Consider the following 25,339-nt stretch of genomic DNA (forward strand, 5'->3'; position numbering starts at 1 on the left):
CTCAACATTTAAAAGTTCCTCAAAATATTCTCGCCATCTACCTAATACCTCCCTCTCCCCATCTACTAACTCCCCTACTCTGTTTTTAACTGACAAATCCATACTTTCCCTAGGCTTTCTTAACTTGTTTAACTCACTCCAAAATTTTTTCTTATTTTCATTAAAATTTCTTGACAGTGCCTCTCCCACTCTTTCATCTGCTCTCCTTTTGCACTCTCTCACCACTCTCTTCACCTTTCTTTTACTCTCCATATACTCTGCTTTTCTTATAACACTTCTGCTACCTTTTTCTCTTTTATCACACCCTTTACTTCATCATTCCACCAATCACTCCTCTTCCCTCCTGCCCCCACCCTCCTATAACCACAAACTTCTGCCCACATTCTAATACTGCATTTTTAAAACTATTCCAACCCTCTTCAACCCCCCCCACTACTCATCTTTGCACCAGCCCACCTTTCTGCCAATAGTCGCTTATATCTCGCCCGAACTTCCTCCTCCCTTAGTTTATACACTTTCACCTCCCTCTTACTTGTTGCTGCCACCTTCCTCTTTTTCCATCTACCTCTTACTCTAACTGTAGCTACAACTAAATAATGATCCGATATATCAGTTGCCCCTCTATAAACATGTACATCCTGGAGCCTACCCATCAACCTTTTATCCACCAATACATAATCTAACAAACTACTTTCATTACGTAATAATGTACTGTTAAATATTTCACAAACAGCACTCAAATTGGTAAATAAAAATTAACAAGGCAACATACTGCTACACCTGTACTAAGATATTATTTTCACTCCTTTCTCTGCCTTATATTTATCACAAATAAGGATGTAAGGACGAGTGTAATAGAAACTAATGACTGAGAACACACGAGAAAAATTGAGCAAGGTGAAAATGGAGTTAGGAGCAACAAAAACATATACAGTGGACCCTCGAATTTAGTAGTGCCATTTCTGTATGCAAAACTATTTTTATCTATAAAATGTAGTTTTTGTTAATATTTCCCATAGGAAATAATGTAAATCCAATTAAACCATTCCAGACACCCAAAAATATTAACAGAAAATAGATTTTATAGATAATAAAAAGTTTTGCATAGAGAAATGGCACTACTAAATTTGAGGGTCCACTGTATGACCACTCTTGTACAAGCCATGGAAACTGTAGTGAGGAAATATATTAATTTATAGGATACTGAATGCCTCAACTGTAAACTTTTATTGGAATATAAAAGCAGAAATAAAGAGGAACAAGTATCTGTATAGCACATGCATTAAAAAAAACAGGAATAATGAGTGAAAATATAGGTAGAATACACAAAAGTCATTTACACATTAGGTACAAAGGTGAGACAAGACAGAAACTTTTGAAAGGCTAAGGAAAAAGTAAAAATTTTAATTATTTTTCAGAATCACTCAAAATAGGACACCAAGATATATCTCAATGCCAGGGTTGCCAAGGAAATAAAGTCCTTGTATTTTTTTCTTGGGCTCACCCCTGTTGTGGTTAGTGAACTGGTACATAAATTGATGATTGTTAATTTTAAATGACTTAAGATAGAGACTGCATTATATGAGGAGCAAGGTATACTGTACATTTTACATGATACAGAAATAAATTACTGACATGACTGAATGCAAAATTATAGAACAGAAAATTACAAAGGAAAGATATTTATATTTTTTTCGAAGATGCTTCACATACCAATTTATACAAGCGAATATTTCTAAAAACTACAACTAGTGCAATCTACAGTCATGACAATGATGCTGACAGGATCTTTTGTGTAAAGTGCTACAACACTTGGATACAGGCAACTTACAGCAAAAGCATCAGCATTGGAGGTAAGAGGTAAGGCATTTCGGAATCCATAAGGAGATGCACAATCCTTACAAGGAGCCTGAAGCCTGAAAACAAACATTTAAAGTAGTAGGTAAATCTTAGCAACTTATATTCATTATATACTTTCCTATGCTCTTCTTAATGGTTCTTAATTCTGTAATGCTTGTTTACACATTTCTGTAAGGGATTAAGAAACATTTTCCTTGAAACCTTAAGTGTTGAAGAAGATGGCTTGTTACTCCCTTCTTTCATGTATTATCCAAAAAAAAAAAAAAAAAAGTATAACTATGAAGCCAGGTTAACTGACTACATGTAGATATAACACAAATGCTAACAAAATCTAATGTTACAAATGGAAGGAAAGGGGATGTCCTAACAATAAGAAACAAAGATAACAGGAGTGGAAGAGTTTATATGGTATGGAGTTAAAGGAATCAAGTCAGGTATATTGCGATAGCAAGAGCTAAATGAAGAGCAGTAGTAATCTTGAATAAAAACTTTTTAAAGAATATCGACATTTAAATTCAATAACTGTGTGATTTTAAAATTACTTATGTGAAAAAGGCAAGGGTAGAGAGAATATCTGGAAGGTGTTAAGAAAATGTTTAAGGAACGTTCATGAGAGAATTAATGTTTTGAGATGCCTTAATGTTAAAGTGCAAGATGAAATGGAATAAAGAAAATTTAGAGTGCCTGGAGTAAACAGAGAACCTTTAATTGAATTGTCAATATTCAAACGAGAAGTGAGAGTTGATGAATTTAAAGAAGTGAATGGTTAATGAGGCATGAGGAACTGCTTGAAGAAAGGTAGGCTGAAGTGAGAGAGAGAATCACGAAGATGTTAAAGGAGTGTTATATTTAGAACACAAAAGCAGAATACTGTGACTGGAACAATACATAAATAACCCTCACATAGGAGAAAACTTTATGACAACATTTAGAGCCAGCTTGGACCGTGACCATGAAACTATATCAAAGTTTCTTTCAATGTGCAGGGTTGTTTGTGTAGTGTTATATTTAAGATTGCGGCTGAAGTCCGAGGTTAAAAAGGAGTGCATGTGCAGAAGGGAAGCAAGATGGTACAATGAACATGGTGATAAGGGAGGAAAAAGTTGCCTTATTTAAGCTTTATTTACTTTTTTTTTTTTAACAAGTAGGCAGTCTCCCACCGAGGCAGAGTGACCCTAAAAGAAAGAAAATCCCCAAAAAGAAAATACTTTCATCATTCAACACTTTCACCTCACTCACACATAATCACTGTTTTTGCAGAGGTGCCCAGAATACAGTAGTTTAGAAGTATATACGTATAAAAATAAATAGTATATCCCTCCAAACTGCCAATATCCCAAACCCCTCCTTTAGAGTGCAGGCATTGTACTTCCCATTTCCAGGACTCAAGTCTGGTTATATAAAAACTGGTTTCCATGAAGCCCTTCACTAAATATTACCCTGCTCACACTTCAACAGCTCATCAGGTCCCAAATACCATTTGTCTCCATTCACTCCTTTCTAACACGCTCACGCACGCTTGCTGGAAGTCCAAACCCCTCGCCCACAACACCACCTTTACCCCCTCCTTCCAACCTACCCTGCCCTACAGATTTATAAGCTCTCCATGTCATTCTACTTTGATCCATTCTCTCTAAATGACCAAACCACCTCAACAACCCCTCTTCAGCCCTCTGACTAATACTTTTATTAACTCCACACCTTCTAATTTCCACACTCCGAATTTTCTGCATAATATTTACACCACACATTGCCCTTAGACAGGACATCTCCACTGCCTCCAATCGCCTCCTCGCTGCAGCATTCACTACCCAAGCTTCACACTCACATTTACTACATACATAAAAAAGAATCATACATCATAAAAGAAGGCTTTTTCCAACTTAATGTTTCGAATTACCAGTTGTCAACTGATGCCACTTTTTTTTTTACCTTCACATAAACATTACACGAGGACAGTGTGATGTGCATTGTGAGTGGCTTGTGTTCAGAACAAGGTGAGTACAAGTAAGTAACTTGTCTCGACTCATGATTAGCGGATGGAGGATTGAGCTCCGACCACTCCTTGTGTTGAATGGTGCATGCGATTCTCAATAATAAAGGAGTTAACAAGATGATGAATGAAAAACAAGAGCAAATGAAAGAATGGGAGCCATTACCAACAATCTCTGCTGAGAATAAAAACAATCTTGGAGAGAAATAAAATAAGAAACATTAAGCATGTTGTCTTGTCAGTCAATAGTGAAAGTGGTGACAGTCTGGAGGAGGAGATGGAGGTTTAAAACATGAGAGAATATTCTGAAAAATTGAGAGGGATAATACAATGGGGATAAAAATTTCATACATTTAGCAGGGGGAAACAAGATTTGATAGGAAAGAAAAGTCATAAAAAATATGAAGAAAGTGATGCAGGAAATAAGACAAGTGGAAACAGAGATGGAAGTGGATGGGATTTAAATAGTAATGCTGAAGACAAGTGGTGATAAAGGCTTGATTATTATAATTATTATTATTACAATCATAGCTAAGCACTAAACCCACTAGGGTCATACAGCACTGCAAGGTTTGGAATAACTAGTGAATTTGTTCAATGTATGTTGGAAATAAAATCTAAGGATTAACATAAAGAATGCCTAGTTCCTCTGTATATCCATCAAAGCAAAAAAAAGGAGAATGCAGAGGAGTTCAGTGATACCAACCCTTTTCACATGGGCATGAGGCATGGGGTTTAAACATCACAGCGAGGAGGAGGCTAGAGGGAGTGTAGCACATATGTCTGAGAGAAATGTGTAGTGTGAATATTATGCAGAGAATTTAGAGAGCAAAATTAGAATACAATGTAGGGTTCTTGTTCTTTCTTTCAACAAACCGGCCATATCCCATCGAAGCAGGGTGGCCCAAAAAGAGAAACATGAGTTTCTCTTAGCTTTTGTAATGTATACAGGAGAAGGGGTTACTAGCCCCTTGCTCCCAGAATTTTAGTCACTTCTTACGACATGCATGGCTTACAGAGGAAGAATTTTGATCCACTTCCCCCTGGAGATGAAAGGAAATAAACAAGAACAAGAACTAGTAAGAAAATAAAGCCCAGAGGGGTGCATGTATATTAGGGAGCATTGAAATTCTGGTCAAAGCTGTACTCTTCAGGCATTGTTCCTTATGTACATCTTAGATTCAGTGCCAAATATGAAATTGATTGGTTGAGGTTTAGCCTACAGCATTTGCGATTGAAATTTTGGACTATGTATTACTGAGTAGTGCAGTGCAGTGTTTTATGTAATGTATCTATGTACTCTGCAGCATTTATAAACATTGTAACTAACTCTCTCTCTTTTTAGATACTCTACTTTACTACTGAGATGGCTACAATGTCAACCAGGAAAGTCGCAGAACATGCATTGTTCGGCCATGCCAGTGTTCTTCCAATGAACAAACTTCTGTCCAAAGGCGATATGTTAAGGAACTGTTGGTGATACATGTATAAATGTGATGAAGGAAAGTTTACTGATGTTTCAGTGATTATCAAGATAGCAGCTAAGGATTGTTCTGAACTATGGCAGAAATTAACTGGAGACAAAGACTATTCCTATTCTCAGCCAGAAAATTGAGGAAAGATTAAGAAAACTGTACAGTAGAGGAATAGGACTTACGAACAAAAATGTCTCCAAAAAAGCTACATTTCAGGAAGAAATGAACGAGTTGTTTGATATATGTAGTTATTCCCGTCCGGCTGCCTTCTGTCAAGATGTAGGTTGCAAAATAAAGGAGTGTGACAGATACCACCTGGCCTGTAATTGTGAAGTGAAAGTTCCTAAGCGTGAGATACAGTTCCTCTTTGACCAGAGGCGATAGGAAGATGAAAATTGGCTGTATTGACATGACAGTACTGAGGATATGGGATAGAGTGACGGTAAAAGAGGAGCAGGATGCAACCAGAGCCAGGAAGCAGCTGGAGGAAAGACAGAGTGAACTGGCAGCTGGAGAAGTCTCTGAGTTTGACAATAATTCAAATAATGCCAGAGATTACCTTCTGTCAATACTGATGCTGACTATGTTTTGAGTGGTATGACTGCCAGCAGCTCTCAGCAGAACAGAACAAGACTCCCCACACTGGCAACCACATGTGACCAATACTTGATCAGTGATTATGCAGGAGCTGCCATTGCTACTGCCACCTTAATGGACTATGGCATTATCACCAAGGACGACAAAAATCAAGTTATTGGGCCACAGAAGTTACGAGATGCCAGACACAAATACCGAATGGAGAGGCAAGAAAATGAGCTAGCAAACTTGGAAAATATCTCATCACTGTATTTTGATGGTAAGAAGACCTCCACTCGTGTAATGATAAAGAATGAGAAGACCAAGAAATGGAGTCCAAAGATAGTGGTGAAAGATCATTACATCATCATGGTGGAGCCTGGCACTGAATATCTCACTCACGTGACTAACTCAGTAGCCTGTTGTATGTGTTGGTTGTGACGGAACCACCATAAATGTTGGAACTGACAATGGAGCCATTCATCATCCTGAAATGTTGCATGGTCATCCAGTCCATTATTTCATCTGCCAGCTTCATAGAGATGAGTTTTCTACCACTATGACGGTAAGCCTAGTGGTCCTGATCATTGGAGAGGCCCTATTGGCAAGCAAATCAAGGATCCTCTGTCTGAGCTGCCAGTTGTTTTCCAGCCAGTCAATTTCACAGATTTCTCTGCTCTGAATGACAGAGAAATACTTGTATAGGATTTGCAAAGGAGTGATTACAGGTATGGATGATGAAGACTTGGCTGCTCTTGAACCAGGTCCACTGTGTGTGTCAAGGTGGAATACTTTATGGAGTAGGATCCTTAGGCTGTACGTGGCAACATCAAGACCCAGTCAGGAGCTGAAAAGAATTCTCATTATGAATTTAAAGTTCAGTGTTCCAATTTGGTTCCATATCAACCTGCACCCTTAAGTCAGACACGGTCCAAAGAACATCTTCCAGTCACTGCAATTTATGAGACATCTGAACAGTGAAGAAAAGAAGATAGTAAAGAAGAGTGTCCAAAGAAATTCCTACTTTGTTCACACAGATCAGCTGCTTCTTGGTATGTGTGCTGATAAGACATGACTGTGAGAGACAAAGCTGTATCAATGATAAGAAAAATTAGAGAAGACAATCAGCAGACAGAAGAAAGTAGCGAGAGCTTTGACGAGGATGGAGAAGATTCTGCTGATGCTGCTGAGGAGGGCTTGTTAATCTACACTGATGATGAGGATGACAGTGAAGATGAAGAGAATGACAATGTGGCTCCTATAGTCAACTTAAGAAAAGTAGTGATTCCCAAACTAAAGTGGCAAGCAAAGAACTATCATTCCACGATTGACTGGAAGACTGAACTCAAAACTGAGCCTCCTTTCATTGCTTCTCTATCAGATCAACAGGTTCTGAAAGTTATTGAAACTTCACTGGAGGTGCCCGAGTGGCCAAATACTCAAGCTGTTGAGAGAGGGATAAAATTAATGACTGAAGTGACTGGACAGAAGGCAAGAGATGGATATATCAGGCAAAGAATATTTTCCAGGAAAGTGATGCTCAAGTTCTGCACCAAGAAAGACATCACTTATAACTTGTAATAGTTTTAAATTAAATAGATGATGACTGATATAACCCATGTGCATTTGATTGTACAATCTTCACAACCAAAAATAATATCTACCATATACACTTGATAATTATCCTGACAACCAATAAATTATAACTAATAGCTTTCAATGGTGTATAATTTGACAAAAAGTCGACTGCAATGTTCCAGGGTAAATGAGCATGAAATGGTCTGAATTTTTATGCAGAAGTTTGTTGTGACCATGCAAATAATGCCTGAAAAGTGCAGCTTGCATCTCTAAAATTTGTATTTATTCAATGCTCCCTAATGTATGTATATGCTTGTACATGCATGTGTAGCGTGACCTAAGTGTAAGTAAAAGTAGCAAGACATGCATAAAAACTTGCACGTTAATGAGACATAAAAGACACCAGCAATCCTACCATTATTTAAAACAATTTAAGGCTTCCTAGGATAATGTATAACTACAAGTACAATATAATGTATGTTATGTTATAATGCAGTACTACAGATATAATGAATTACACAGAAATAACTAGAGCTTACTTCTCTGGAACAGTACTGACGTAGGGCATGACAACCTTGTCTACAAAGGACCCAAAGCCAAGCTTGAAATTTTTGGTGATTTTCTGCATCTCTTCTGCCAACTGTGCGCCCAGCTTGGAGAGAGACTCCTTGTCATCCTCCATAGACTTTGAGAGATCCATGAGATAGTAGAGATCCACTGGATAGTCCTCTGCCTGCCTGAAGGTCACCTGCATGCTGTATGCCTCTTCTGCTCAGAAAATAATATAATAATAAAAAAAAATACCCATGAACACACTAATTATATACATGCATTTTTGTATCAATGCATATTATTATTGCTACTGTACTCACAGGGATGTTCTTAACCCCATGTAAAACAGTGCCTGGGAAATGAGAGATACAGGACTTTGCTATATGGCATTCGCTAATGCAGTGGTTTTTCAATTATATCCATTCTTCCTTTAACCCTTTGAGGGTTTTGGACGTACTAGTATGGCTTACGACCCAGGGTTTTTGACGTACTAGTACGCCTAAATTCTAGCGCCCTCAAATCTAGTGGGAGAAAGCTGGTAGGCCTCCATATGAAAGAATGGGTCTATGTGGTCAGTGTGCATGGTATAAAAAAAAATCCTGCAGCACACAGTGCATAATGAGAAAAAAAAACTGACCATTTTTTTTTTAATAAAACAGCGACTTTGCACTGTATTTTCGTATGGTATTTATTGTTGTATTCTAGTTTTCTTGTTCTCATTTTATAGAATGGAAGGCATATCATAGAAATTGAGATGATTTTGACTGGTTTTACAATGAAAAGTACCTTGAAATTGAGCTCAAAGTAGCAGAAATGTTCGATTTTTACCAAAGTTCAAAAGTAAACAAATCATGCCAAGCGTCCAATACACATCAACTGGTGAGTCTAATATTCTTTTGCAAGTGCACCAATATGATTCATACCATTTTTTTACACTAATGCAGTAGTCTGCATAACAGTAAATCTTCTATTTTTTGTGAGAATAAAAATTCAAAGTGGAAAGCAAAAGAATGTAAGAGGGGCCTTGAGACGTGACTAATGAACAGAGGAAATGTCATTTTAGTGCCAGGAATGTATTTCTTGTTTGTTCTGGACCCTATTCGGAAATTGGCATCTTTTGAAATTTGTGTGAAATTGGCAAAATTGCTAAATTCTGACCACTGTACTGGATAGTTGAATTGGTAAATGGGTGGTTTCTTGCGCTCATTCAATAGAAAAAATGGAGTTCTAGCGAATATTCATGTTTTTTGTCGACTAGTACAGTGGAACTGCCCGAAAATGGGGCTCAAAGTGGGCAAAATCTCCGATCCGTAAACATCGCCAAGACCGCTAACTTCGCGAGAGCATAATTCCGTAAGTTTTCCATCAAATTTCATATTTTTGGTGTCATTATGATCGGGAAAAGATTCTCTATCTTTTCATAAGAATTTTTTTTTTTTTTAAATTTGGCCGACCCTGAGAACGAGTCTCGGAGAGGGCCTGTCGACCCTCAAAGGGTTAATCAAGACTTCCTACAATAAACATATTCACCACTCACTATATGCTAAGGACAAAAATATTTTAAATGATATGTGCATGTACGTGTATATACATTTTTTAGGGCTAGCTCTATTGCTCACTTAATATATGATAGTGTAATCATGTTATCAGACTGTTATATGTACAGTGGACCCCCGGCTTACGATATTATTTCATTCCAGAAGTATGTTCAGGTGCCATTACTGAACGAATTTGTTAACCATAAGGAATATTGTGAATTAGATTAGTCCATTTCAGACCCCCAAACATACACATACAAACGCACTTACATAAATACACTTACATAATTGGTCGCATTGGGAGCTGATCGTAAGGCGGGGGTCCACTGTATTTGAAAGTGAAAAAAGGCTAAGTCCCACTATACAGAAGTAAGCTGGAATTTAACCTGCTGTATAAGTAAGGTCTACTTGTAATTAGGTTTAATCAAAGGAATGGAAAAACTGCTACACTGCCTTCTGTTTTTCTTTTTGGGACACCCTGCCTTGGTGGGATATGGCCAGTTTGTTGGAAAAAAAAAAAAAAAGAAAAACTTCCGCTGTTCTTGTTAAGTCACCTTGCATCAGTGGAAAATGGCCGGTGTGTTGAGAAACTTATGGAATCATGCAAGCACAAATTTGGTGGTCAAAGAGCACTATGCAACAATGATATCATGCACTCTTGAGGCCTACTTTCAGCCAGTGTTGAAAATGCCCCAGTATTCAAAACCGATCCAAAGCCTGGCTATTTCACTAACATGCTTTCTGTGAAAGCAGAAAGCATATTAGTGAAATAGCCGATTACAAGAAACTGCTCATTCATCCATAAAACTACCCTAGTGAAGCACCTAGAAATCAGTTATTTGTCAAATTTAACACATTTTTCAACACAGTGCAACTTAAAAATTAAGTTTTTGCACTACAGGTATTCCAGCCACTAAAGCAACCTCTTTCTTGTTCATTAATCACATTTCCAGCCCTCCATTTTTAATCTACCATGTAAAATAGATGTTTTTCCACTTTCTTAACTAATAAACCATAACCAAGAAGGCTTAGACATGGTTTAAGCTATCCCAATAATTACACCAGACCCAAGAAAAAACTCAAAATGGAACAGAAAAATCACCCAAAATCAATTGTTTCCACCATTTTGCTCAGTTTAGGCAATTCAGTCCTTAACTGACCCAAAATCCTCTGGTTTTCACTCTCTTCCATTCTATCAACTGGCACCAAAAAAATAGACAATAAAACCAAAAAATAAACAAAAAACCCCAAAATCTCTATTTTAACTCCAATACAAGATCCAAGGTTAGCTGTTTCCATCATGTACCATGCATGGGCCAGGATATTGTTTTTTTATTATACAGTGGAACCTCAAAAACCGAACGTAACAAATATCGAACGTTTCGAAAATGAGACCATTTTTTCGGTCAAACTGTGTCCCAATTATCGAGCGCGCTCCTAATTTCGGACCGCCGGGTACGGGACCTGTCCGCGTCCCCGTGCAGGCGCCGTGAGCAGTCTAGCTTTGTTTATGCTTGAGTGAACACTAACCTGCGCTCTCATTCACACATTTTACGATTATTTTGTTGTGTTTAGTGCTTGTGGGACTGTGAAATAAGCTGCCATGGGCCCAAAGAAACTTGCTAGTGGTACCCCTGTGGTATAGAAAGTGAGAAATGCCATAGATGTGAAGAAGGAAATAATACAGAAGTATGAGAGTGGTGTGAGACTTGTTGAGCTTGCCAGGATGTATGGGAAAAACAAGTCGACCATCGGTTCTATCCTGGCAAAGAAAGAACAAATCAAGGAAGCTGATGTTGTGAAAGGTGTTAATATGCTAACCAAAAAAAGACCACAAATAGTTGAAGAGGTTGAGAAGTTGTTGCTGGTGTGGATCAAGGATAAAGAGATTGCAGGTGATAGTGTTTCAGAGACGATTATTTGCGAAAAGGCAAGGAAGTTGCATGCCGATCTGGTACAGAAAACTCCTGGAACCAGTGCTGATAGTGAATTTAAGGCCAGCAGAGGCTGGTTTGACAGATTTAAAAAGAGTAGTGGCATACACAATGTTGTAAGACATGGTGAGGCAGCTAGTTCAGACAAATGGGCAGCTGAGAAGTTTGTACAGGAGTTTAAGGGGTACATAGACAGTGAAGAATTCAAACCTGAACAAGTGTTTAATTGTGATGAAACAGGCTTGTTTTGGAAGAAAATGCCAAAAAGGACCTTCATCACACAGGAGGAAAAGGCACTGCCAGGACACAAGCCTAGGAAAGACAGGCTTACTCTTTTATTCTGTGCTAATGCTAGTGGTGATTTTAACCCTTTGACTGTCGCGGCCGTATATATACGTCTTACGAGGTACCGTGTTTGACGTATATTTATTTTATTATCACACTGGCCGATTCCCACCAAGGCAGGGTGGCTCGAAAAAGAAAAACTTTCACCACCATTCACTCCATCACTGTCTTGCCAGAAGGGTGCTTTACACTACAGTTTTTAAACTGCAACATTAACACCCCTCCTTCAGAGTGCAGGTACTGTACTTCCCATCTCCAGGACTCAAGTCCGGCCTGCCGGTTTCCCTGAATCCCTTCATAAATGTTACTTTGCTCACACTCCAACAGCACGTATATATACTCATAAATTCTAGCGGCTTCAAATCAAGCAGGAGAAAGCTGATAAGCCCACATGTGAGAGAATGGGTCTGTGTGGTCAGTGTGCACCATATAAAAAAAAATCCTGGAGCACACAGTGCATAATGAGAAAAAAAAAACTGACCATTTTTTTTAATTAAAATGCCGACTTTGTGGTCTATTTTCGTATAGTATTTATGGTTGTATTCTCGTTTTCTTGGTCTCATTTGATAGAATGGAAAACATATTATAGAAATAGAGGTGATTTTGATTGATTTTTCTATAAAAAGAACCTAGAAATGGAGCTCAAAGTAGGGGAAATGTTTGATTTTTGCCAATGTTCAAAAGTAAACAAATGATGCCATTGTCCAATAAATGTCCAACTAGCCATTCTGATATGCAGTCATGAATGGGTTGATGTTATTTATACAATTATTACAGTATTGGAGTAGTCTTTATAATAGTAAGTCTTCTATTTTTTGTTTGAATAAAAATTCAAAATAGAAAGCAAGAGTAATATCAGAGGGGTCTGGAGACATGACTGATGAACAAAGAAAATGTTATTTTAGAGCCAGGAATGTCTGCATTGTTCATTCTGGACCTTATTTTGAAATTGTCATATTTTTTAGTTTTCGTGAAATTGGCCAAATTGTAAATTTCTGACCACATTATTAGGTAGTTGAAATCGGTAAATGGGCAGTTTCTTGTACTCAATCGATAGAAAAAATGGAGTTCTAAAAAAATAGCTATGAGTTTGGGCGACTGGAACAATGAAATTAGCTGAAAATAGGGCTCAAAGTGGGCGAAATCGCCGATTTGTAAACAGCGCCGAGGTTGCTAACTTCGCGAGAGCATAATTCCGTCAGTTTTCCATCAAATTTCGTTTTTTTGGCGTCATTACAATCGGGAAAAGATTCTCTATCATTTCATAAGACAAAATAATTTTTTTTTTTTTAACCCTTTGACTGTCGCAACCCCCAATCCTGAGGTGTCTCCTGGTGTCACAAAATTTCAAAAAAAAAAAAAATTATTTTTTCTTATGAAATGATAGAGAATCTTTTCCCGATTGTAATGACACCAAAAAAAACGAAATTTGATGGAAAACTGACAGAATTATGCTCTCGCGAAGATAGCGACCTCGGCGATATTTACAAATCGGCGATTTCGCCCACTTTGAGCCCTATTTTCGGCTAATTCCATTGTTCCAGTCGACCAAACTCATAGCTACTTCTTTATAACTCCATTTTTTCTATTGATTGAGTACAAGAAACTGCCCATTTACCGATTTCAATTATCCAATAATGTGGTCAGAAATTTGCAACTTGGCCAATTTCACGAAAATTAAAAAATATGACAATTTCAAAATAAGGTCCAGAATGAACAATGCAGACATTCCTGGCTCTAAAATAACATTTTCTTTGTTCATCAGTCATGTCTCCAGACCCCTCTGATATTACTCTTGCTTTCTATTTTGAATTTTTATTCAAACAAAAAATAGAAGACTTACTATTATGCAGACTACTGCAATACTGTAATAACTGTATAAATAACATCAACCCATTCATGACTGCATATTAGAATGGCTAGTTGGACATTTATTGGACAATGACATCATTTGTTTACTTTTGAACATTGGCAAAAATTAAACATTTCCCCTACTTTGAGCTCCATTTTCAGGTTCTTTTTATAGTAAAATCAATCAAAATCTCCTCTATTTCTATAATATGTTTTCCATTCTATCAAATGAGACCAAAATGAGACCAAGAAAATGAGAATACAACCATAAATACTATACGAAAATAAACCACAAAGTCGGCATTTTAATTAAAAAAAAATGGTCGGAGTTTTTTTTTTTCTCATTATGCACTGCGTGCTCCACGATTTTTTTTATATGGTGCACACTGACCACACAGACCCATTCTCTCACTTGTGGGCCTACCAGCTTTCTCCTGCTTGATTTGAAGCCGCTAGAATTTATGAGTATATATACGTCAAACACGGTACCTCGTAAGACATATATATACGGTCGCGACAGTCAAAGGGTTAAATTTTGCGACACCAGGAGACACCTCAGGATTGGGGGTTGTGACAGTCAAAGGGTTAAAGTGAAGCCTTTACTTGTGTATCATTCAGAAAATCCCAGAGTGTTTAAGAAAAACAATGTCTTTAATAAGAACAAGTTATGTGTCTTGTGGAAAGCTAATCATAAGGCATGGGTCACAAGACAAATTTTCGAAGAGTGGGTCTATGAAGTGTTTGGCCCCAGTGTGAAAAAATACCTCCAGGAAAAGAAATTGCCACTCAAGTGCCTCCTGTTAATGGACAATGCTCCTGCTCATCCTCCAAACTTATTAGACCTTTTGTCTAAGGACTTCAGTTTTATAAAAGTGAAGTTCTTGCCTCCTAACACCACTCCTCTCCTCCAGCACATGGACCAGCAGGTCATTTCTAACTTCAAAAAGCTCTACACAAAAGCAGTGTTTGAAAAGTGCTTTGAAGTGACCACAGATACTAAGTTGACCCAAAGAGAGTTCTGGAGGAATCACTTCAACATCTACAACTCCATAAGCCTTATAGGTAAGGCTTGGGAGGGAGTGACTTCCAGGACTTTGAACTCTGCTTGGAGACAATTGTGGCCAGACTTTGTCCAAAAAAGGGATTTTGAAGGGTTTGAGGCTGACCCTGACCCAGCTGACCCTCTGCCTGTTATGGACTCTATTGTGGCATTGGGGAACACCCTGGGGTTGGAGGTGAGTGGTGAGGATGTGGAAGAGTTGGTGGAGGACCACAGAGAAGAGCTAACCACTGAAGAGCTGCAAGAGCTTCATCTGGAGCAGTATCACACCACAGCTGAGGAACTTGCTTCAGAGGAGGAGGAAGAGGGAGTGGATGAGGTGCCTTCTTCAAAGATTAAGGAGATTTGTGCCAAGTGGAATGATGTCCAAACGTATCTTTGCAACAAGTTCAGTGACAGAACCATGTCCCATTTTAGGGAAATGTTAAAAAGAGGCACCAGAAACAGAGGACTGTGGACATTTATTTTGTGAGACAGGGGTCCAGTGACTCTCAAGCTGGTCCTAGTGGCATTAAAAGACAGAGAAGGGAAGTAACCCCAGAGAGGGCTTTACCTGAAGTCCTCATGGAGGGATATTCTCCTTCCAAACACTAACCCCAACTCCCTCTCTCCTCCTCCCTATCTTCCAGATGCCATCACCAATCTTCAATAAAGGTAAGTAAAAATGTTATTTTATATGTATTACTATACATAATTAAAAACTATAGTATTTGTTGTATGTAAAACTGTAATTAATCTCTATAAAATGTATTTTTTGTGTGAATATTTTTGGGTTTCTTGAACGGATTAATTGTATTTCTATTATTTCTTATGGGAAATATTGCTTCGAATTTCAGACTTTTCGAATTTAGAACTAGCTCCTGGAACGGATTAAGTTCGATTTTTTAGGTTCCACTGTACTACACACACCCACTAAACACACCTGTGCTCTTTTGTCTAGGCCAAAATTTGCTGCTAATGGCAAATTTGTTTGCTATGAATTATGAATACAGCCTCTCCTAACTTAGTGGCGTACTCGTTTCTTGATGCCTTGGACTTACAACAGCCTCTCTGACCAGTATTCATACCTAAATGCATATATTAGAGTTGATTTCCTCTATTCTGTTTATTTCAATATACAGTACACTACTGTATAAACATTTAAAAATATACCAGAAATGTTATAAATGGGGCAAAGGTGACATTAAAACAATATCAAAGATGTGACAGTTAGGTATCTTTATTGTGAAACGTTTCGCCTACACAGTAGGCTTCTTCAGTCAAGTACAGAAAAGTTGATAGAAGCAGAAGATACTTGAAGACGATGTAATCAGTCCATCACCCTTAAAGTTTTGAGGTGGTCAGTCCCTCAGTCTGGAGAAGAGCATTGTTCCATAGTATGAAACAATAACTTTTCTGTACTTGACTGAAGAAGCCTACTGTGTAGGCGAAACGTTTCACAATAAAGATACCTAACTGTTGCATATGTGTCTTACCTAACAACCTGTCGGTATTTTATACCATTTTAATGTTCAATATCAAAGATGTTGGACACAAACTACCATTATAGTGTGCTCTTCACTTAGCAACAAATTTGTTTAACGATGTGGTCTCAGGAATGGAACTCTGTCAATAAGTGAGGAGAGGCTGTACTAGTACATCATGGATGCTGATTGTCCTGATCTACTACTAGCAGCCAAGTTAAGGCTTAATTTTAACATGTCAAAATAATTTTACTTTTTTCCTGTATGTATATAATAATAATAATCTTTCCACCGTAAGTCATGCATGTTGTGAAATTTAACTAAAATGCTGGAAGCAATGGGCTAGTAACCCTTTTCCCATATAGCTCATTAAAAATAAAAAGATCAAAAAGACAGTGATTACGTGTGAATGATGGTGAAAGTGTTTCTTTCTGTTTTTGTGCCCTTAAGAGAGACTTGCAGCCAGAGGCAACTTACGGACTCTGAGCTTCATGGAGACTCTCTGAGGTTTGATCTGTACCACTGCCTCTCCACTCCCTGAGGCACCATCAATTCCTCCGCTGCTGCCACTGCCTGCCAGCACGCCAGCTTGAGTCAATTCTTCATCAACAATCATCTCGAAGTAATTGCCAGGTTCATATATATCAGTGGTGCCACATGAGGATCGCCACCTGGAAGCAACTTCGTCTGTCCTCTTGATGCACCTCGACAGATATTTTCCATCATCATCAGTAAAATTCTGAGGGGGGGAAAAAAAGTAAATATAACAGTACAATACTTTATGTTGAGTAGACTTCAGGATGTACATGTTTATCGAGGGGCCACAGATATATCAGATCACTTTCTAGTTGTAGCTACACTGAGAGTAAAAGGTAGATGGGATACAAGGAGAATAGAAGCATCAGGGAAGAGAGAGGTGAAGGTTTATAAACTAAAAGAGGAGGCAGTTAGGTTAAGATATAAACAGCTATTGGAGGATAGATGGGCTAATGAGAGCATAGGCAATGGGGTCGAAGAGGAATGGGGTAGGTTTAAAAATGTAGTGTTAGAGTGTTCAGCAGAAGTTTGTGGTTACAGGAAAGTGGGTGCAGGAGGGAAGAGGAGCGATTGGTGGAATGATGATGTAAAGAGAGTAGCAAGGGAGAAAAAGTTAGCATATGAGAAGTTTTTACAAAGTAGAAGTGATGCAAGGAGGGAAGAGTATATGGAGAAAAAGAGAGAGGTTAAGAGAGTGGTGAAGCAATGTAAAAAGAGAGCAAATGAGAGAGTGGGTGAGCTGTTATCAACAAATTTTGTTGAAAATAAGAAAAAGTTTTGGAGTGAGATTAACAAGTTAAGGAAGCCTAGAGAACAAATGGATTTGTCAGTTAAAAATAGGAGAGGAGAGTTATTAAATGGAGAGTTAGAGGTATTGGGAAGATGGAGGGAATATTTTGAGGAATTGTTAAATGTTGATGAAGATAGGGAAGCTGTGATTTCGTGTATAGGGCAAGGAGGAATAACATCTTGTAGGAGTGAGGAAGAGCCAGTTGTGAGTGTGGGGGAAGTTCGTGAGGCAGTATGTAAAATGAAAGGGGGTAAGGCAGCCGGGATTGATGGGATAAAGATAGAAATGTTAAAAGCAGGTGGGGATATAGTTTTGGAGTGGTTGGTGCAATTATTTAATAAATGTATGGAAGAGGGTAAGGTACCTAGGGATTGGCAGAGAGCATGCATAGTTCCTTTGTATAAAGGCAAAGGGGATAAAAGAGAGTGCAAAAATTATAGGGGGATAAGTCTGTTGAGTGTACCTGGTAAAGTGTATGGTAGAGTTATAATTGAAAGAATTAAGAGTAAGACGGAGAATAGGATAGCAGATGAACAAGGAGGCTTTAGGAAAGGTAGGGGGTGTGTGGACCAGGTGTTTACAGTGAAACATATAAGTGAACAGTATTTAGATAAGGCTAAAGAGGTCTTTGTGGCATTTATGGATTTGGAAAAGGCGTATGACAGGGTGGATAGGGGGGCAATGTGGCAGATGTTGCAAGTGTATGGTGTAGGAGGTAGGTTACTGAAAGCAGTGAAGAATTTTTACGAGGATAGTGAGGCTCAAGTTAGAGTATGTAGAAAAGAGGGAAATTTTTTCCCAGTAAAAGTAGGCCTTAGACAAGGATGTGTGATGTCACCGTGGTTGTTTAATATATTTATAGATGGGGTTGTAAGAGAAGTAAATGCGAGGGTCTTGGCAAGAGGCGTGGAGTTAAAAGATAAAGAATCACACACAGGGTGGGAGTTGTCACAGCTGCTCTTTGCTGATGACACTGTGCTCTTGGGGGATTCTGAAGAGAAGCTGCAGAGATTGGTGGATGAATTTGGTAGGGTGTGCAAAAGAAGAAAATTAAAGGTGAATACAGGAAAGAGTAAGGTTATGAGGATAACAAAAAGATTTGGTGATGAAAGATTGAATATCAGATTGGAGGGAGAGAGTATGGAGGAGGTGAACGTATTCAGATATTTGGGAGTGGACGTGTCAGCGGATGGGTCTATGAAAGATGAGGTGAATCATAGAATTGATGAGGGAAAAAGAGTGAGTGGTGCACTTAGGAGTCTGTGGAGACAGAGAACTTTGTCCTTGGAGGCAAAGAGGGGAATGTATGAGAGTATAGTTTTACCAACGCTCTTATATGGGTGTGAAGCATGGGTGATGAATGTTGCAGCGAGGAGAAGGCTGGAGGCAGTGGAGATGTCATGTCTGAGGGCAATGTGTGGTGTGAATATAATGCAGAGAATTCGTAGTTTGGAAGTTAGGAGGAGGTGCGGGATTACCAAAACTGTTGTCCAGAGGGCTGAGGAAGGGTTGTTGAGGTGGTTCGGACATGTAGAGAGAATGGAGCGAAACAGAATAACTTCAAGAGTGTATCAGTCTGTAGTGGAAGGAAGGCGGGGTAGGGGTCGGCCTAGGAAGGGTTGGAGGGAGGGGGTAAAGGAGGTTTTGTGTGCGAGGGGCTTGGACTTCCAGCAGGCATGCGTGAGCGTGTTTGATAGGAGTGAATGGAGACAAATGGTTTTTAATACTTGACGTGCTGTTGGAGTGTGAGCAAAGTAATATTTATGAAGGGATTCAGGGAAACCGGCAGGCCGGACTTGAGTCCTGGAGATGGGAAGTACAGTGCCTGCACTCTGAAGGAGGAGTGTTAATGTTGCAGTTTAAAAACTGTAGTGTAAAGCACCCTTCTGGCAAGACAGTGATGGATTGAATGATGGTGAAAGTTTTTCTTTTTCTGGCCACCCTGCCTTGGTGGGAATCGGCCAGTGTGATAATAAAAAAAAATAAAAACTTTATGCAGCCATTCTTACACTCCCATTGTATTTTAAATATCACTGAATTAATTATTCATGGTTTTAACTGAAGGATCTCCCACGAATCTTAAAAATTCTTCTATTTGAAGTTTCATTAATCGTATTTTATCTATTTAAATGTATGGTGCATTAGGCAGTTATTGAAGTGATTAAAAACACAGACAAAGTTCACTGGTTACAGAACTGTCCATTATTGTTACAACCACAACCACCATTATCTACCTCCCCTTCTCCCTTTAGTCAATTAAATCAAGGGTATACTGTACATTATTATTTCCTTAAGAAAAGGGGCAGTGTAGCAGGTTTACTGGACTATGATCATTTAAACAGCAGCTTTCTCTTGAGTTACTATTGGCTATACATGACTTGCAATGGTTGATCCCAAGGTACAAATGTCATAGGTGATGTAAGGATAGATTAGCGTGATATAGAGAAAGTAAAGCTTGAGGCACACACTAATATATCTTAGGTAAGGATGTCCAATATTTTAAAAACAACATACTTATTTAACTGTGTCTTTATATGCACTTGATGGGCCTCCATTTTCTATTCACTCTTCAGAAGATTCTGTAATTTTCATGTATTACAGCATTTACTGGCATTATGGTATGTCAGAATAGACTAAATTTTTAGTATAGACGACAAGCTAATGTAATAATGTATAACCTACATATTGCACGATAACTTAGACATGTATAACATCTTTACCCATATGTTACACATGTCTAATTTATCATCTACTCAGAATTGTATACCACTGATATTCTCCATACTGCATGTTGAGAAAGCTGCTTAAAATCAAATGTTAGAGACAAAGGTTTGTTTTAGGACAGGTTGAAAATATACTACTGTACTCTTCAATTCTCTCTAGTTCCTCGGAAAAATGTGTTAAATTTTATGAAAGTACCCAGATATTGTGGTCCATACACGTAACATTGAAATTATTGCATACATACATACACATACAGTGGTACCTCGAGTTACGAACTTAATTCGTTCCAGAAGGCTGTTCGAGTGCTGATGCCGAACAAATTTGTTCTCATAAGGAACAATGTTCTAGGTAGTAGGTTGGTAGACAGCAACCACCCAGGGAGGTAGTACTGTCCTGCCAAGTGAGTGCAAAACAAAGGCCTGTAATTGTTTTACATGATGGTAGGATTGCTGGTGTCCATTTTTCTGTCTCATAAACATGCAAGGTTTCAGGTACGTCTTGCTACTTCTACTTACACTTAGGTCACACTACACATACATGTACAAGCATATATATATATATACACACCCCTCTGGGTTTTCCTCTATTTTCTTACTGGTTCTTGTTCTTGTTTATTTCCTCTTACCTCCATGCATGTTGTAAGAGACGACTAAAATGCCAGGAGCAAGGGGCTAGTAACCCTTTCTCCTGTATATATTACTAAATGTAAAAGGAGAAACTTTTGTTTTTCCTCTTGGGCCACCCTACCTCGGTGGGATGCGGCCGGTGTGTTGAAAGAAAGGAATAATGTAAATTAGATTAGTCTGTTTCAGACCCTCAATAATACACTTACAAAAGCACTTACAAAAATACACTTACATAATTGTTCAAGTTGGGAGCTGTTCGAAACTCGAGGTACCACTGTACATGCATGCATTACTGTATTACACTGATCAGACTTTGTAAATATTCTGTAGCATTATACTGTACTTACCCCTGACTTTCCACACCACATACAATTTGGTGTCTGAATACAATCTGAGCATGATATTTTGTTTTTGCAATCCTGTGAAGCCCAAGCCAGCGTGCTCACAACCACTAAGAACAGCACACTTAACCACTGCATCTTCCCTTGCTTTGTTATTTACACACCTAAAAAGAGAAATAACTTTGGTAAACAATTATCACACACGTTTTTTGTTTTGTTTCATCACCTATACTTATATCTGAGTGTGTCAAGTTAACTAATTACCAGAATATTGGTAAATGGACTTCTATACATATCTTCAATTGTGAAGTTTATAATTAAGGTCTTAGAGTTGTTGACTGTAAGCTGTAAAAGGATATCTACCAAAATACATTAGAATTAATATTTTTACACAATATCCCTTGTACAACATATTATAATATACCACCCCCCTGTCTTGTTATTCACAACTATAGATCCAATAAAAATGAGGAATGCATAGCAACCTGCTATACAAATAAGATGCAGTGTAACATAATACAAGATGACCATGGAGAATCCATATTTACCCACTTTGCTAAATAATAATTTAGAAATGTCAATTACTACTGGTGTTAAATATAGAATTGCAAACAAACTTCAACGACGGTCTAAGTAAGTAACCTCTCCATAAGCAACAAACTTAAAAATCACTTGTTAACTGCTGGTGACTGATAATATTTTTCAACTTAATGATACGTAAGCAACAAGTTTCCTAAAAAAGTATGTACAGTGGACCCCCGCATAACGATGGCATCGCATAGCGATTTTTCCGCATAACGATTACTTTTATCGCAAAATTTTTGCCCCGCATACCGATTAAAAACCCGCATACCGATTTTCGTCCGAGACGCGTCCAATGTGCCCTCACATGTGCCGGCCGTCCCATTGTTTACCAGCCAGCCTCCGCGGTAACATCCAAGCATACACTCGGAATATTTCGTATTATTACAGTGTTTTCGGTGGTGTTTCTGGAAAATAAGTGACCATGGGCCCCAAGAAAGCTTCTAGTGCCAACCCTGTGGTAAAAAGGGTGAGAATTAGTATGGAAATTAAGAAAGATTTTGAAGGGTTTGGGGCTAACCCTGAGAAGCCTATGCCAGTTGTGGAATCCATTGTGCCTACTTCAAAGATTAAGGAAATGTGTGCAGAGTGGTTTGAACTGCAAACCTTTATAGATGAAAATCACCCTAACACAGCTGTTGCAAGCCGTGCTTGTGACTATTTCAATGACAATGTTATGGCCCATTTTAGGAAAGTCTTGAAGAAACGGGAGGTACAGAGCTCTATGGACAGATTTGTTGTGCGACAGAGGTCCAGTGACTCTGAAGCTGGTCCTAGTGGCATTAAAAGAAGAAGGGAAGTAACCCCAGAAAAGGACTTGCTACCTCAAGTCCTAATGGAAGGGGATTCCCCTTCTAAACAGTAAGAAGATAATGCTCTCCCCTCCTCCCATCCCATCAATCATCACCAGATCTTCAATAAAAGTAAGTGTCATGTAATTGTGCATGCCTTTTTCAGTTTGTGTGTATTAAAATTAACATTTCATGTGGTAAAAAAAATTTTTTTTCATACTTTTGGGCGTCTTGCACGGATTAATTTTATTTCCATTATTTCTTATGGGGAAAATTAATTCGCATAACGATTATTTCGCATAACGATGAGCCCTCTTGCACGGATTAAAATCGTTAACCGGGGGTCCACTGTACATGTACTCCTACTTGTTAATGCCCTCTATTACTGAACTAACAAGAATCACCAATACATCAACTTTCACATTAGATCAAATGTAGACATATATAATTATCCCCCCACACATCTGTATGTGAGTGTGTTCATTAGATCACATAAGAGCTGTCAAAGGTATTTTGGAATTTTACTTTCTGTTGAAGTGTGATAACATCGCAAATTTATTTATTTATTTTATTTATTTATTTATTTATTTATTTATTTAATGTCTTTGCAAACAGTACATTGAGATTGTGTATATACAATAGTGGGTTGCAATGCAAAGAGAGCCTCTATTATGCCTTGGCATTATGGGCCAACTTAACATTATTGGCTTACATTCTACTTACTAAGTAGTATATCATAGTTGTACAGTAGGAAAGTACAGTGGACCCCCGCATACCGTTGGCATCACATAACGTTAAATCCACATACCGATACATTTTATCGCTAAGATTTTGCCTCGCATACCACTAAAAAACCCGCTCAGCGCTATTCGTCCGAGACGCGTCTAATGTGCGGCCTGAGCCAGCCTCACATGTTTCGCCGGTGGCATTGTTTACAAGCCAGCCTCCTCGGTAACATCCAAGCACACAATCGGAACATTTCGTATTATTACAGCGTTTTTGGTGATTTTATCTGCAAAATAAGTGACCATGGACCCCAAGGAAGCTTCCAGTGCCAACCCTGTGGTAAAAAGGGTGAGAAATATTATCGAAATACTGTGGTACCATGGTAAACTGCTGCTGCTGCTGCTGTAGCACTGTCAGCTGCTGCTGTAGCACCATCAGCTGCTGCTGCTGCTGTACCACCATCAGCTGCTGCTGCTGCTGCTGTAGTACCGTCTGCTGCTGCTGTAGCACCGTCTGCTGCTGCTGTAGCACTGTCAGCTGCTGCTGTAGCACTGTCAGCTGCTGCTGTTGTAGCACTGTCAGCTGCTGCTGCTGTAGCACTGTCAGCTGCTGCTGCTGCTGTAGCACCATCAGCTGCTGCTGCTGTAGTACTGTCTGCTGCTGCTGTAGTACCGTCTGCTGCTGCTGTAGCACCGTCTGCTGCTGCTGTAGCACCGTCTGCTGCTGCTGTAGCACTGTCTGCTGCTGCTGTAGCACCGTCTGCTGCTGCTGTAGCACTGTCTGCTGCTGCTGCACTGTCAGCTGCTACTGTAGCACTGTCAGCTGCTGCTGTAGCACTGTCAGCTGCTGCTGCTGCTGCTGTAGCACCGTTGTTGGTGTGGCATATTGAGAATACCAAGAAACAATTAACCCCAGAGGGTTAGCAACCCAGGATAACCCAAAAAAGTCAGTGTCATCGAAGACTGTCTAACTTATTTCCACTGGGGTCCTTAATCTTGTCTCCCAGGATGCAACCCACACCAGTCAACTAACATCCAGGTAAACAGGGAAAAATGCCTGGAACTAGTGCTCATATTGGTGAATTTGAAGCCAGCAAAGGTTGGTTTGAGAGATTTAAGAATCGTAGTGGCATACACAGTGTGATAAGGCCTGTTCTGGAAGAAAATGCCAAACAGGACCTACAGTACTCAGGAGGAAAAGGCACTCCCAGGACACAGTGTCTCATCAGTCATTGCTGCATCTTCAATAAAGGTAAGTGTCATTTATTCTTCATTTAGTAGAGTAGTACATGCACAATATATATTGTGCATGTACTACTCTACTATTGTGCATGTATCCTTCTCTTTGTGTGTAGGAAAATGTATATTTCATGTGGTAAAAATTTTTTTTTTATACTTTTGGGTGTCTTGCACGGATTAATTTGATTTCCATTATTTCTTATGGGGAAAATTCATTCGCAAAGCGATAATTTCGCATAACAATGAGCTCTCAGGAACGGATTAATATCGTTATGCGGGGGTCCACTGTAATTATTTCATAGTTGTACAGTAGAATATTAATTATAAATGAATCAAAATTTGTATAATACAAAGATATACGTATTTATATTCTAAAATGCTTTTGTGAAAAACAATGATTCAATTATATTCCTGTCAACAATGGATAAAAGGTTCAATGTTATTGTTTCAGTTATGATGTGGGAGTACATAGGCGAGTAAATGTACACCGAGTATTTAGCATTTAGTCTAGGGTGATTAAGTGGCTTTTGAGAAGTCTTAAATTGATTTTCAGACTGGGTTACTTTAATATCTTCTGGTAATGAATTCCATATTTTGGGGCAGGGAAACCAATTAACCAGACTTTACCTCTGAAGGTGGGAAGTTTTGGGCCTATACTCTAGATGAGGGACAGGGATGTTGTATGTCAATGAGTCGCTTGAACTGCAATATCCATGCACCTCTAGCAAGACAGCTGAAGAATGAGTGATGGTAAATGGT

General features: G+C 38.7%; 1 protein-coding gene across 5 annotated transcripts in view; it reads right to left on the bottom strand.

Annotated features, from left to right (window-relative positions):
- The window catches only part of mys (position-specific antigen beta subunit myospheroid), a gene marked incomplete at its 3' end in the record, with an annotated part of 123,672 nt that overhangs the window by 78,659 nt on the left and 19,674 nt on the right, over positions 1–25,339 (bottom strand). For all 5 annotated transcript variants that reach the window (XM_053792721.2, XM_053792726.2, XM_070102256.1 and 2 more), the window contains 4 exon segments: positions 1,832–1,916; positions 8,022–8,250; positions 16,703–16,964; positions 21,250–21,407. In XM_053792721.2, coding sequence (XP_053648696.1) covers positions 1,832–1,916; positions 8,022–8,250; positions 16,703–16,964; positions 21,250–21,381 — 708 coding nt within the window. In that variant the 5' untranslated portion in view covers positions 21,382–21,407.

This window comes from Cherax quadricarinatus, chromosome 81, assembly GCF_038502225.1.
Source record: "Cherax quadricarinatus isolate ZL_2023a chromosome 81, ASM3850222v1, whole genome shotgun sequence".
In the NCBI taxonomy this organism is placed as follows: domain Eukaryota; kingdom Metazoa; phylum Arthropoda; class Malacostraca; order Decapoda; family Parastacidae; genus Cherax; species Cherax quadricarinatus.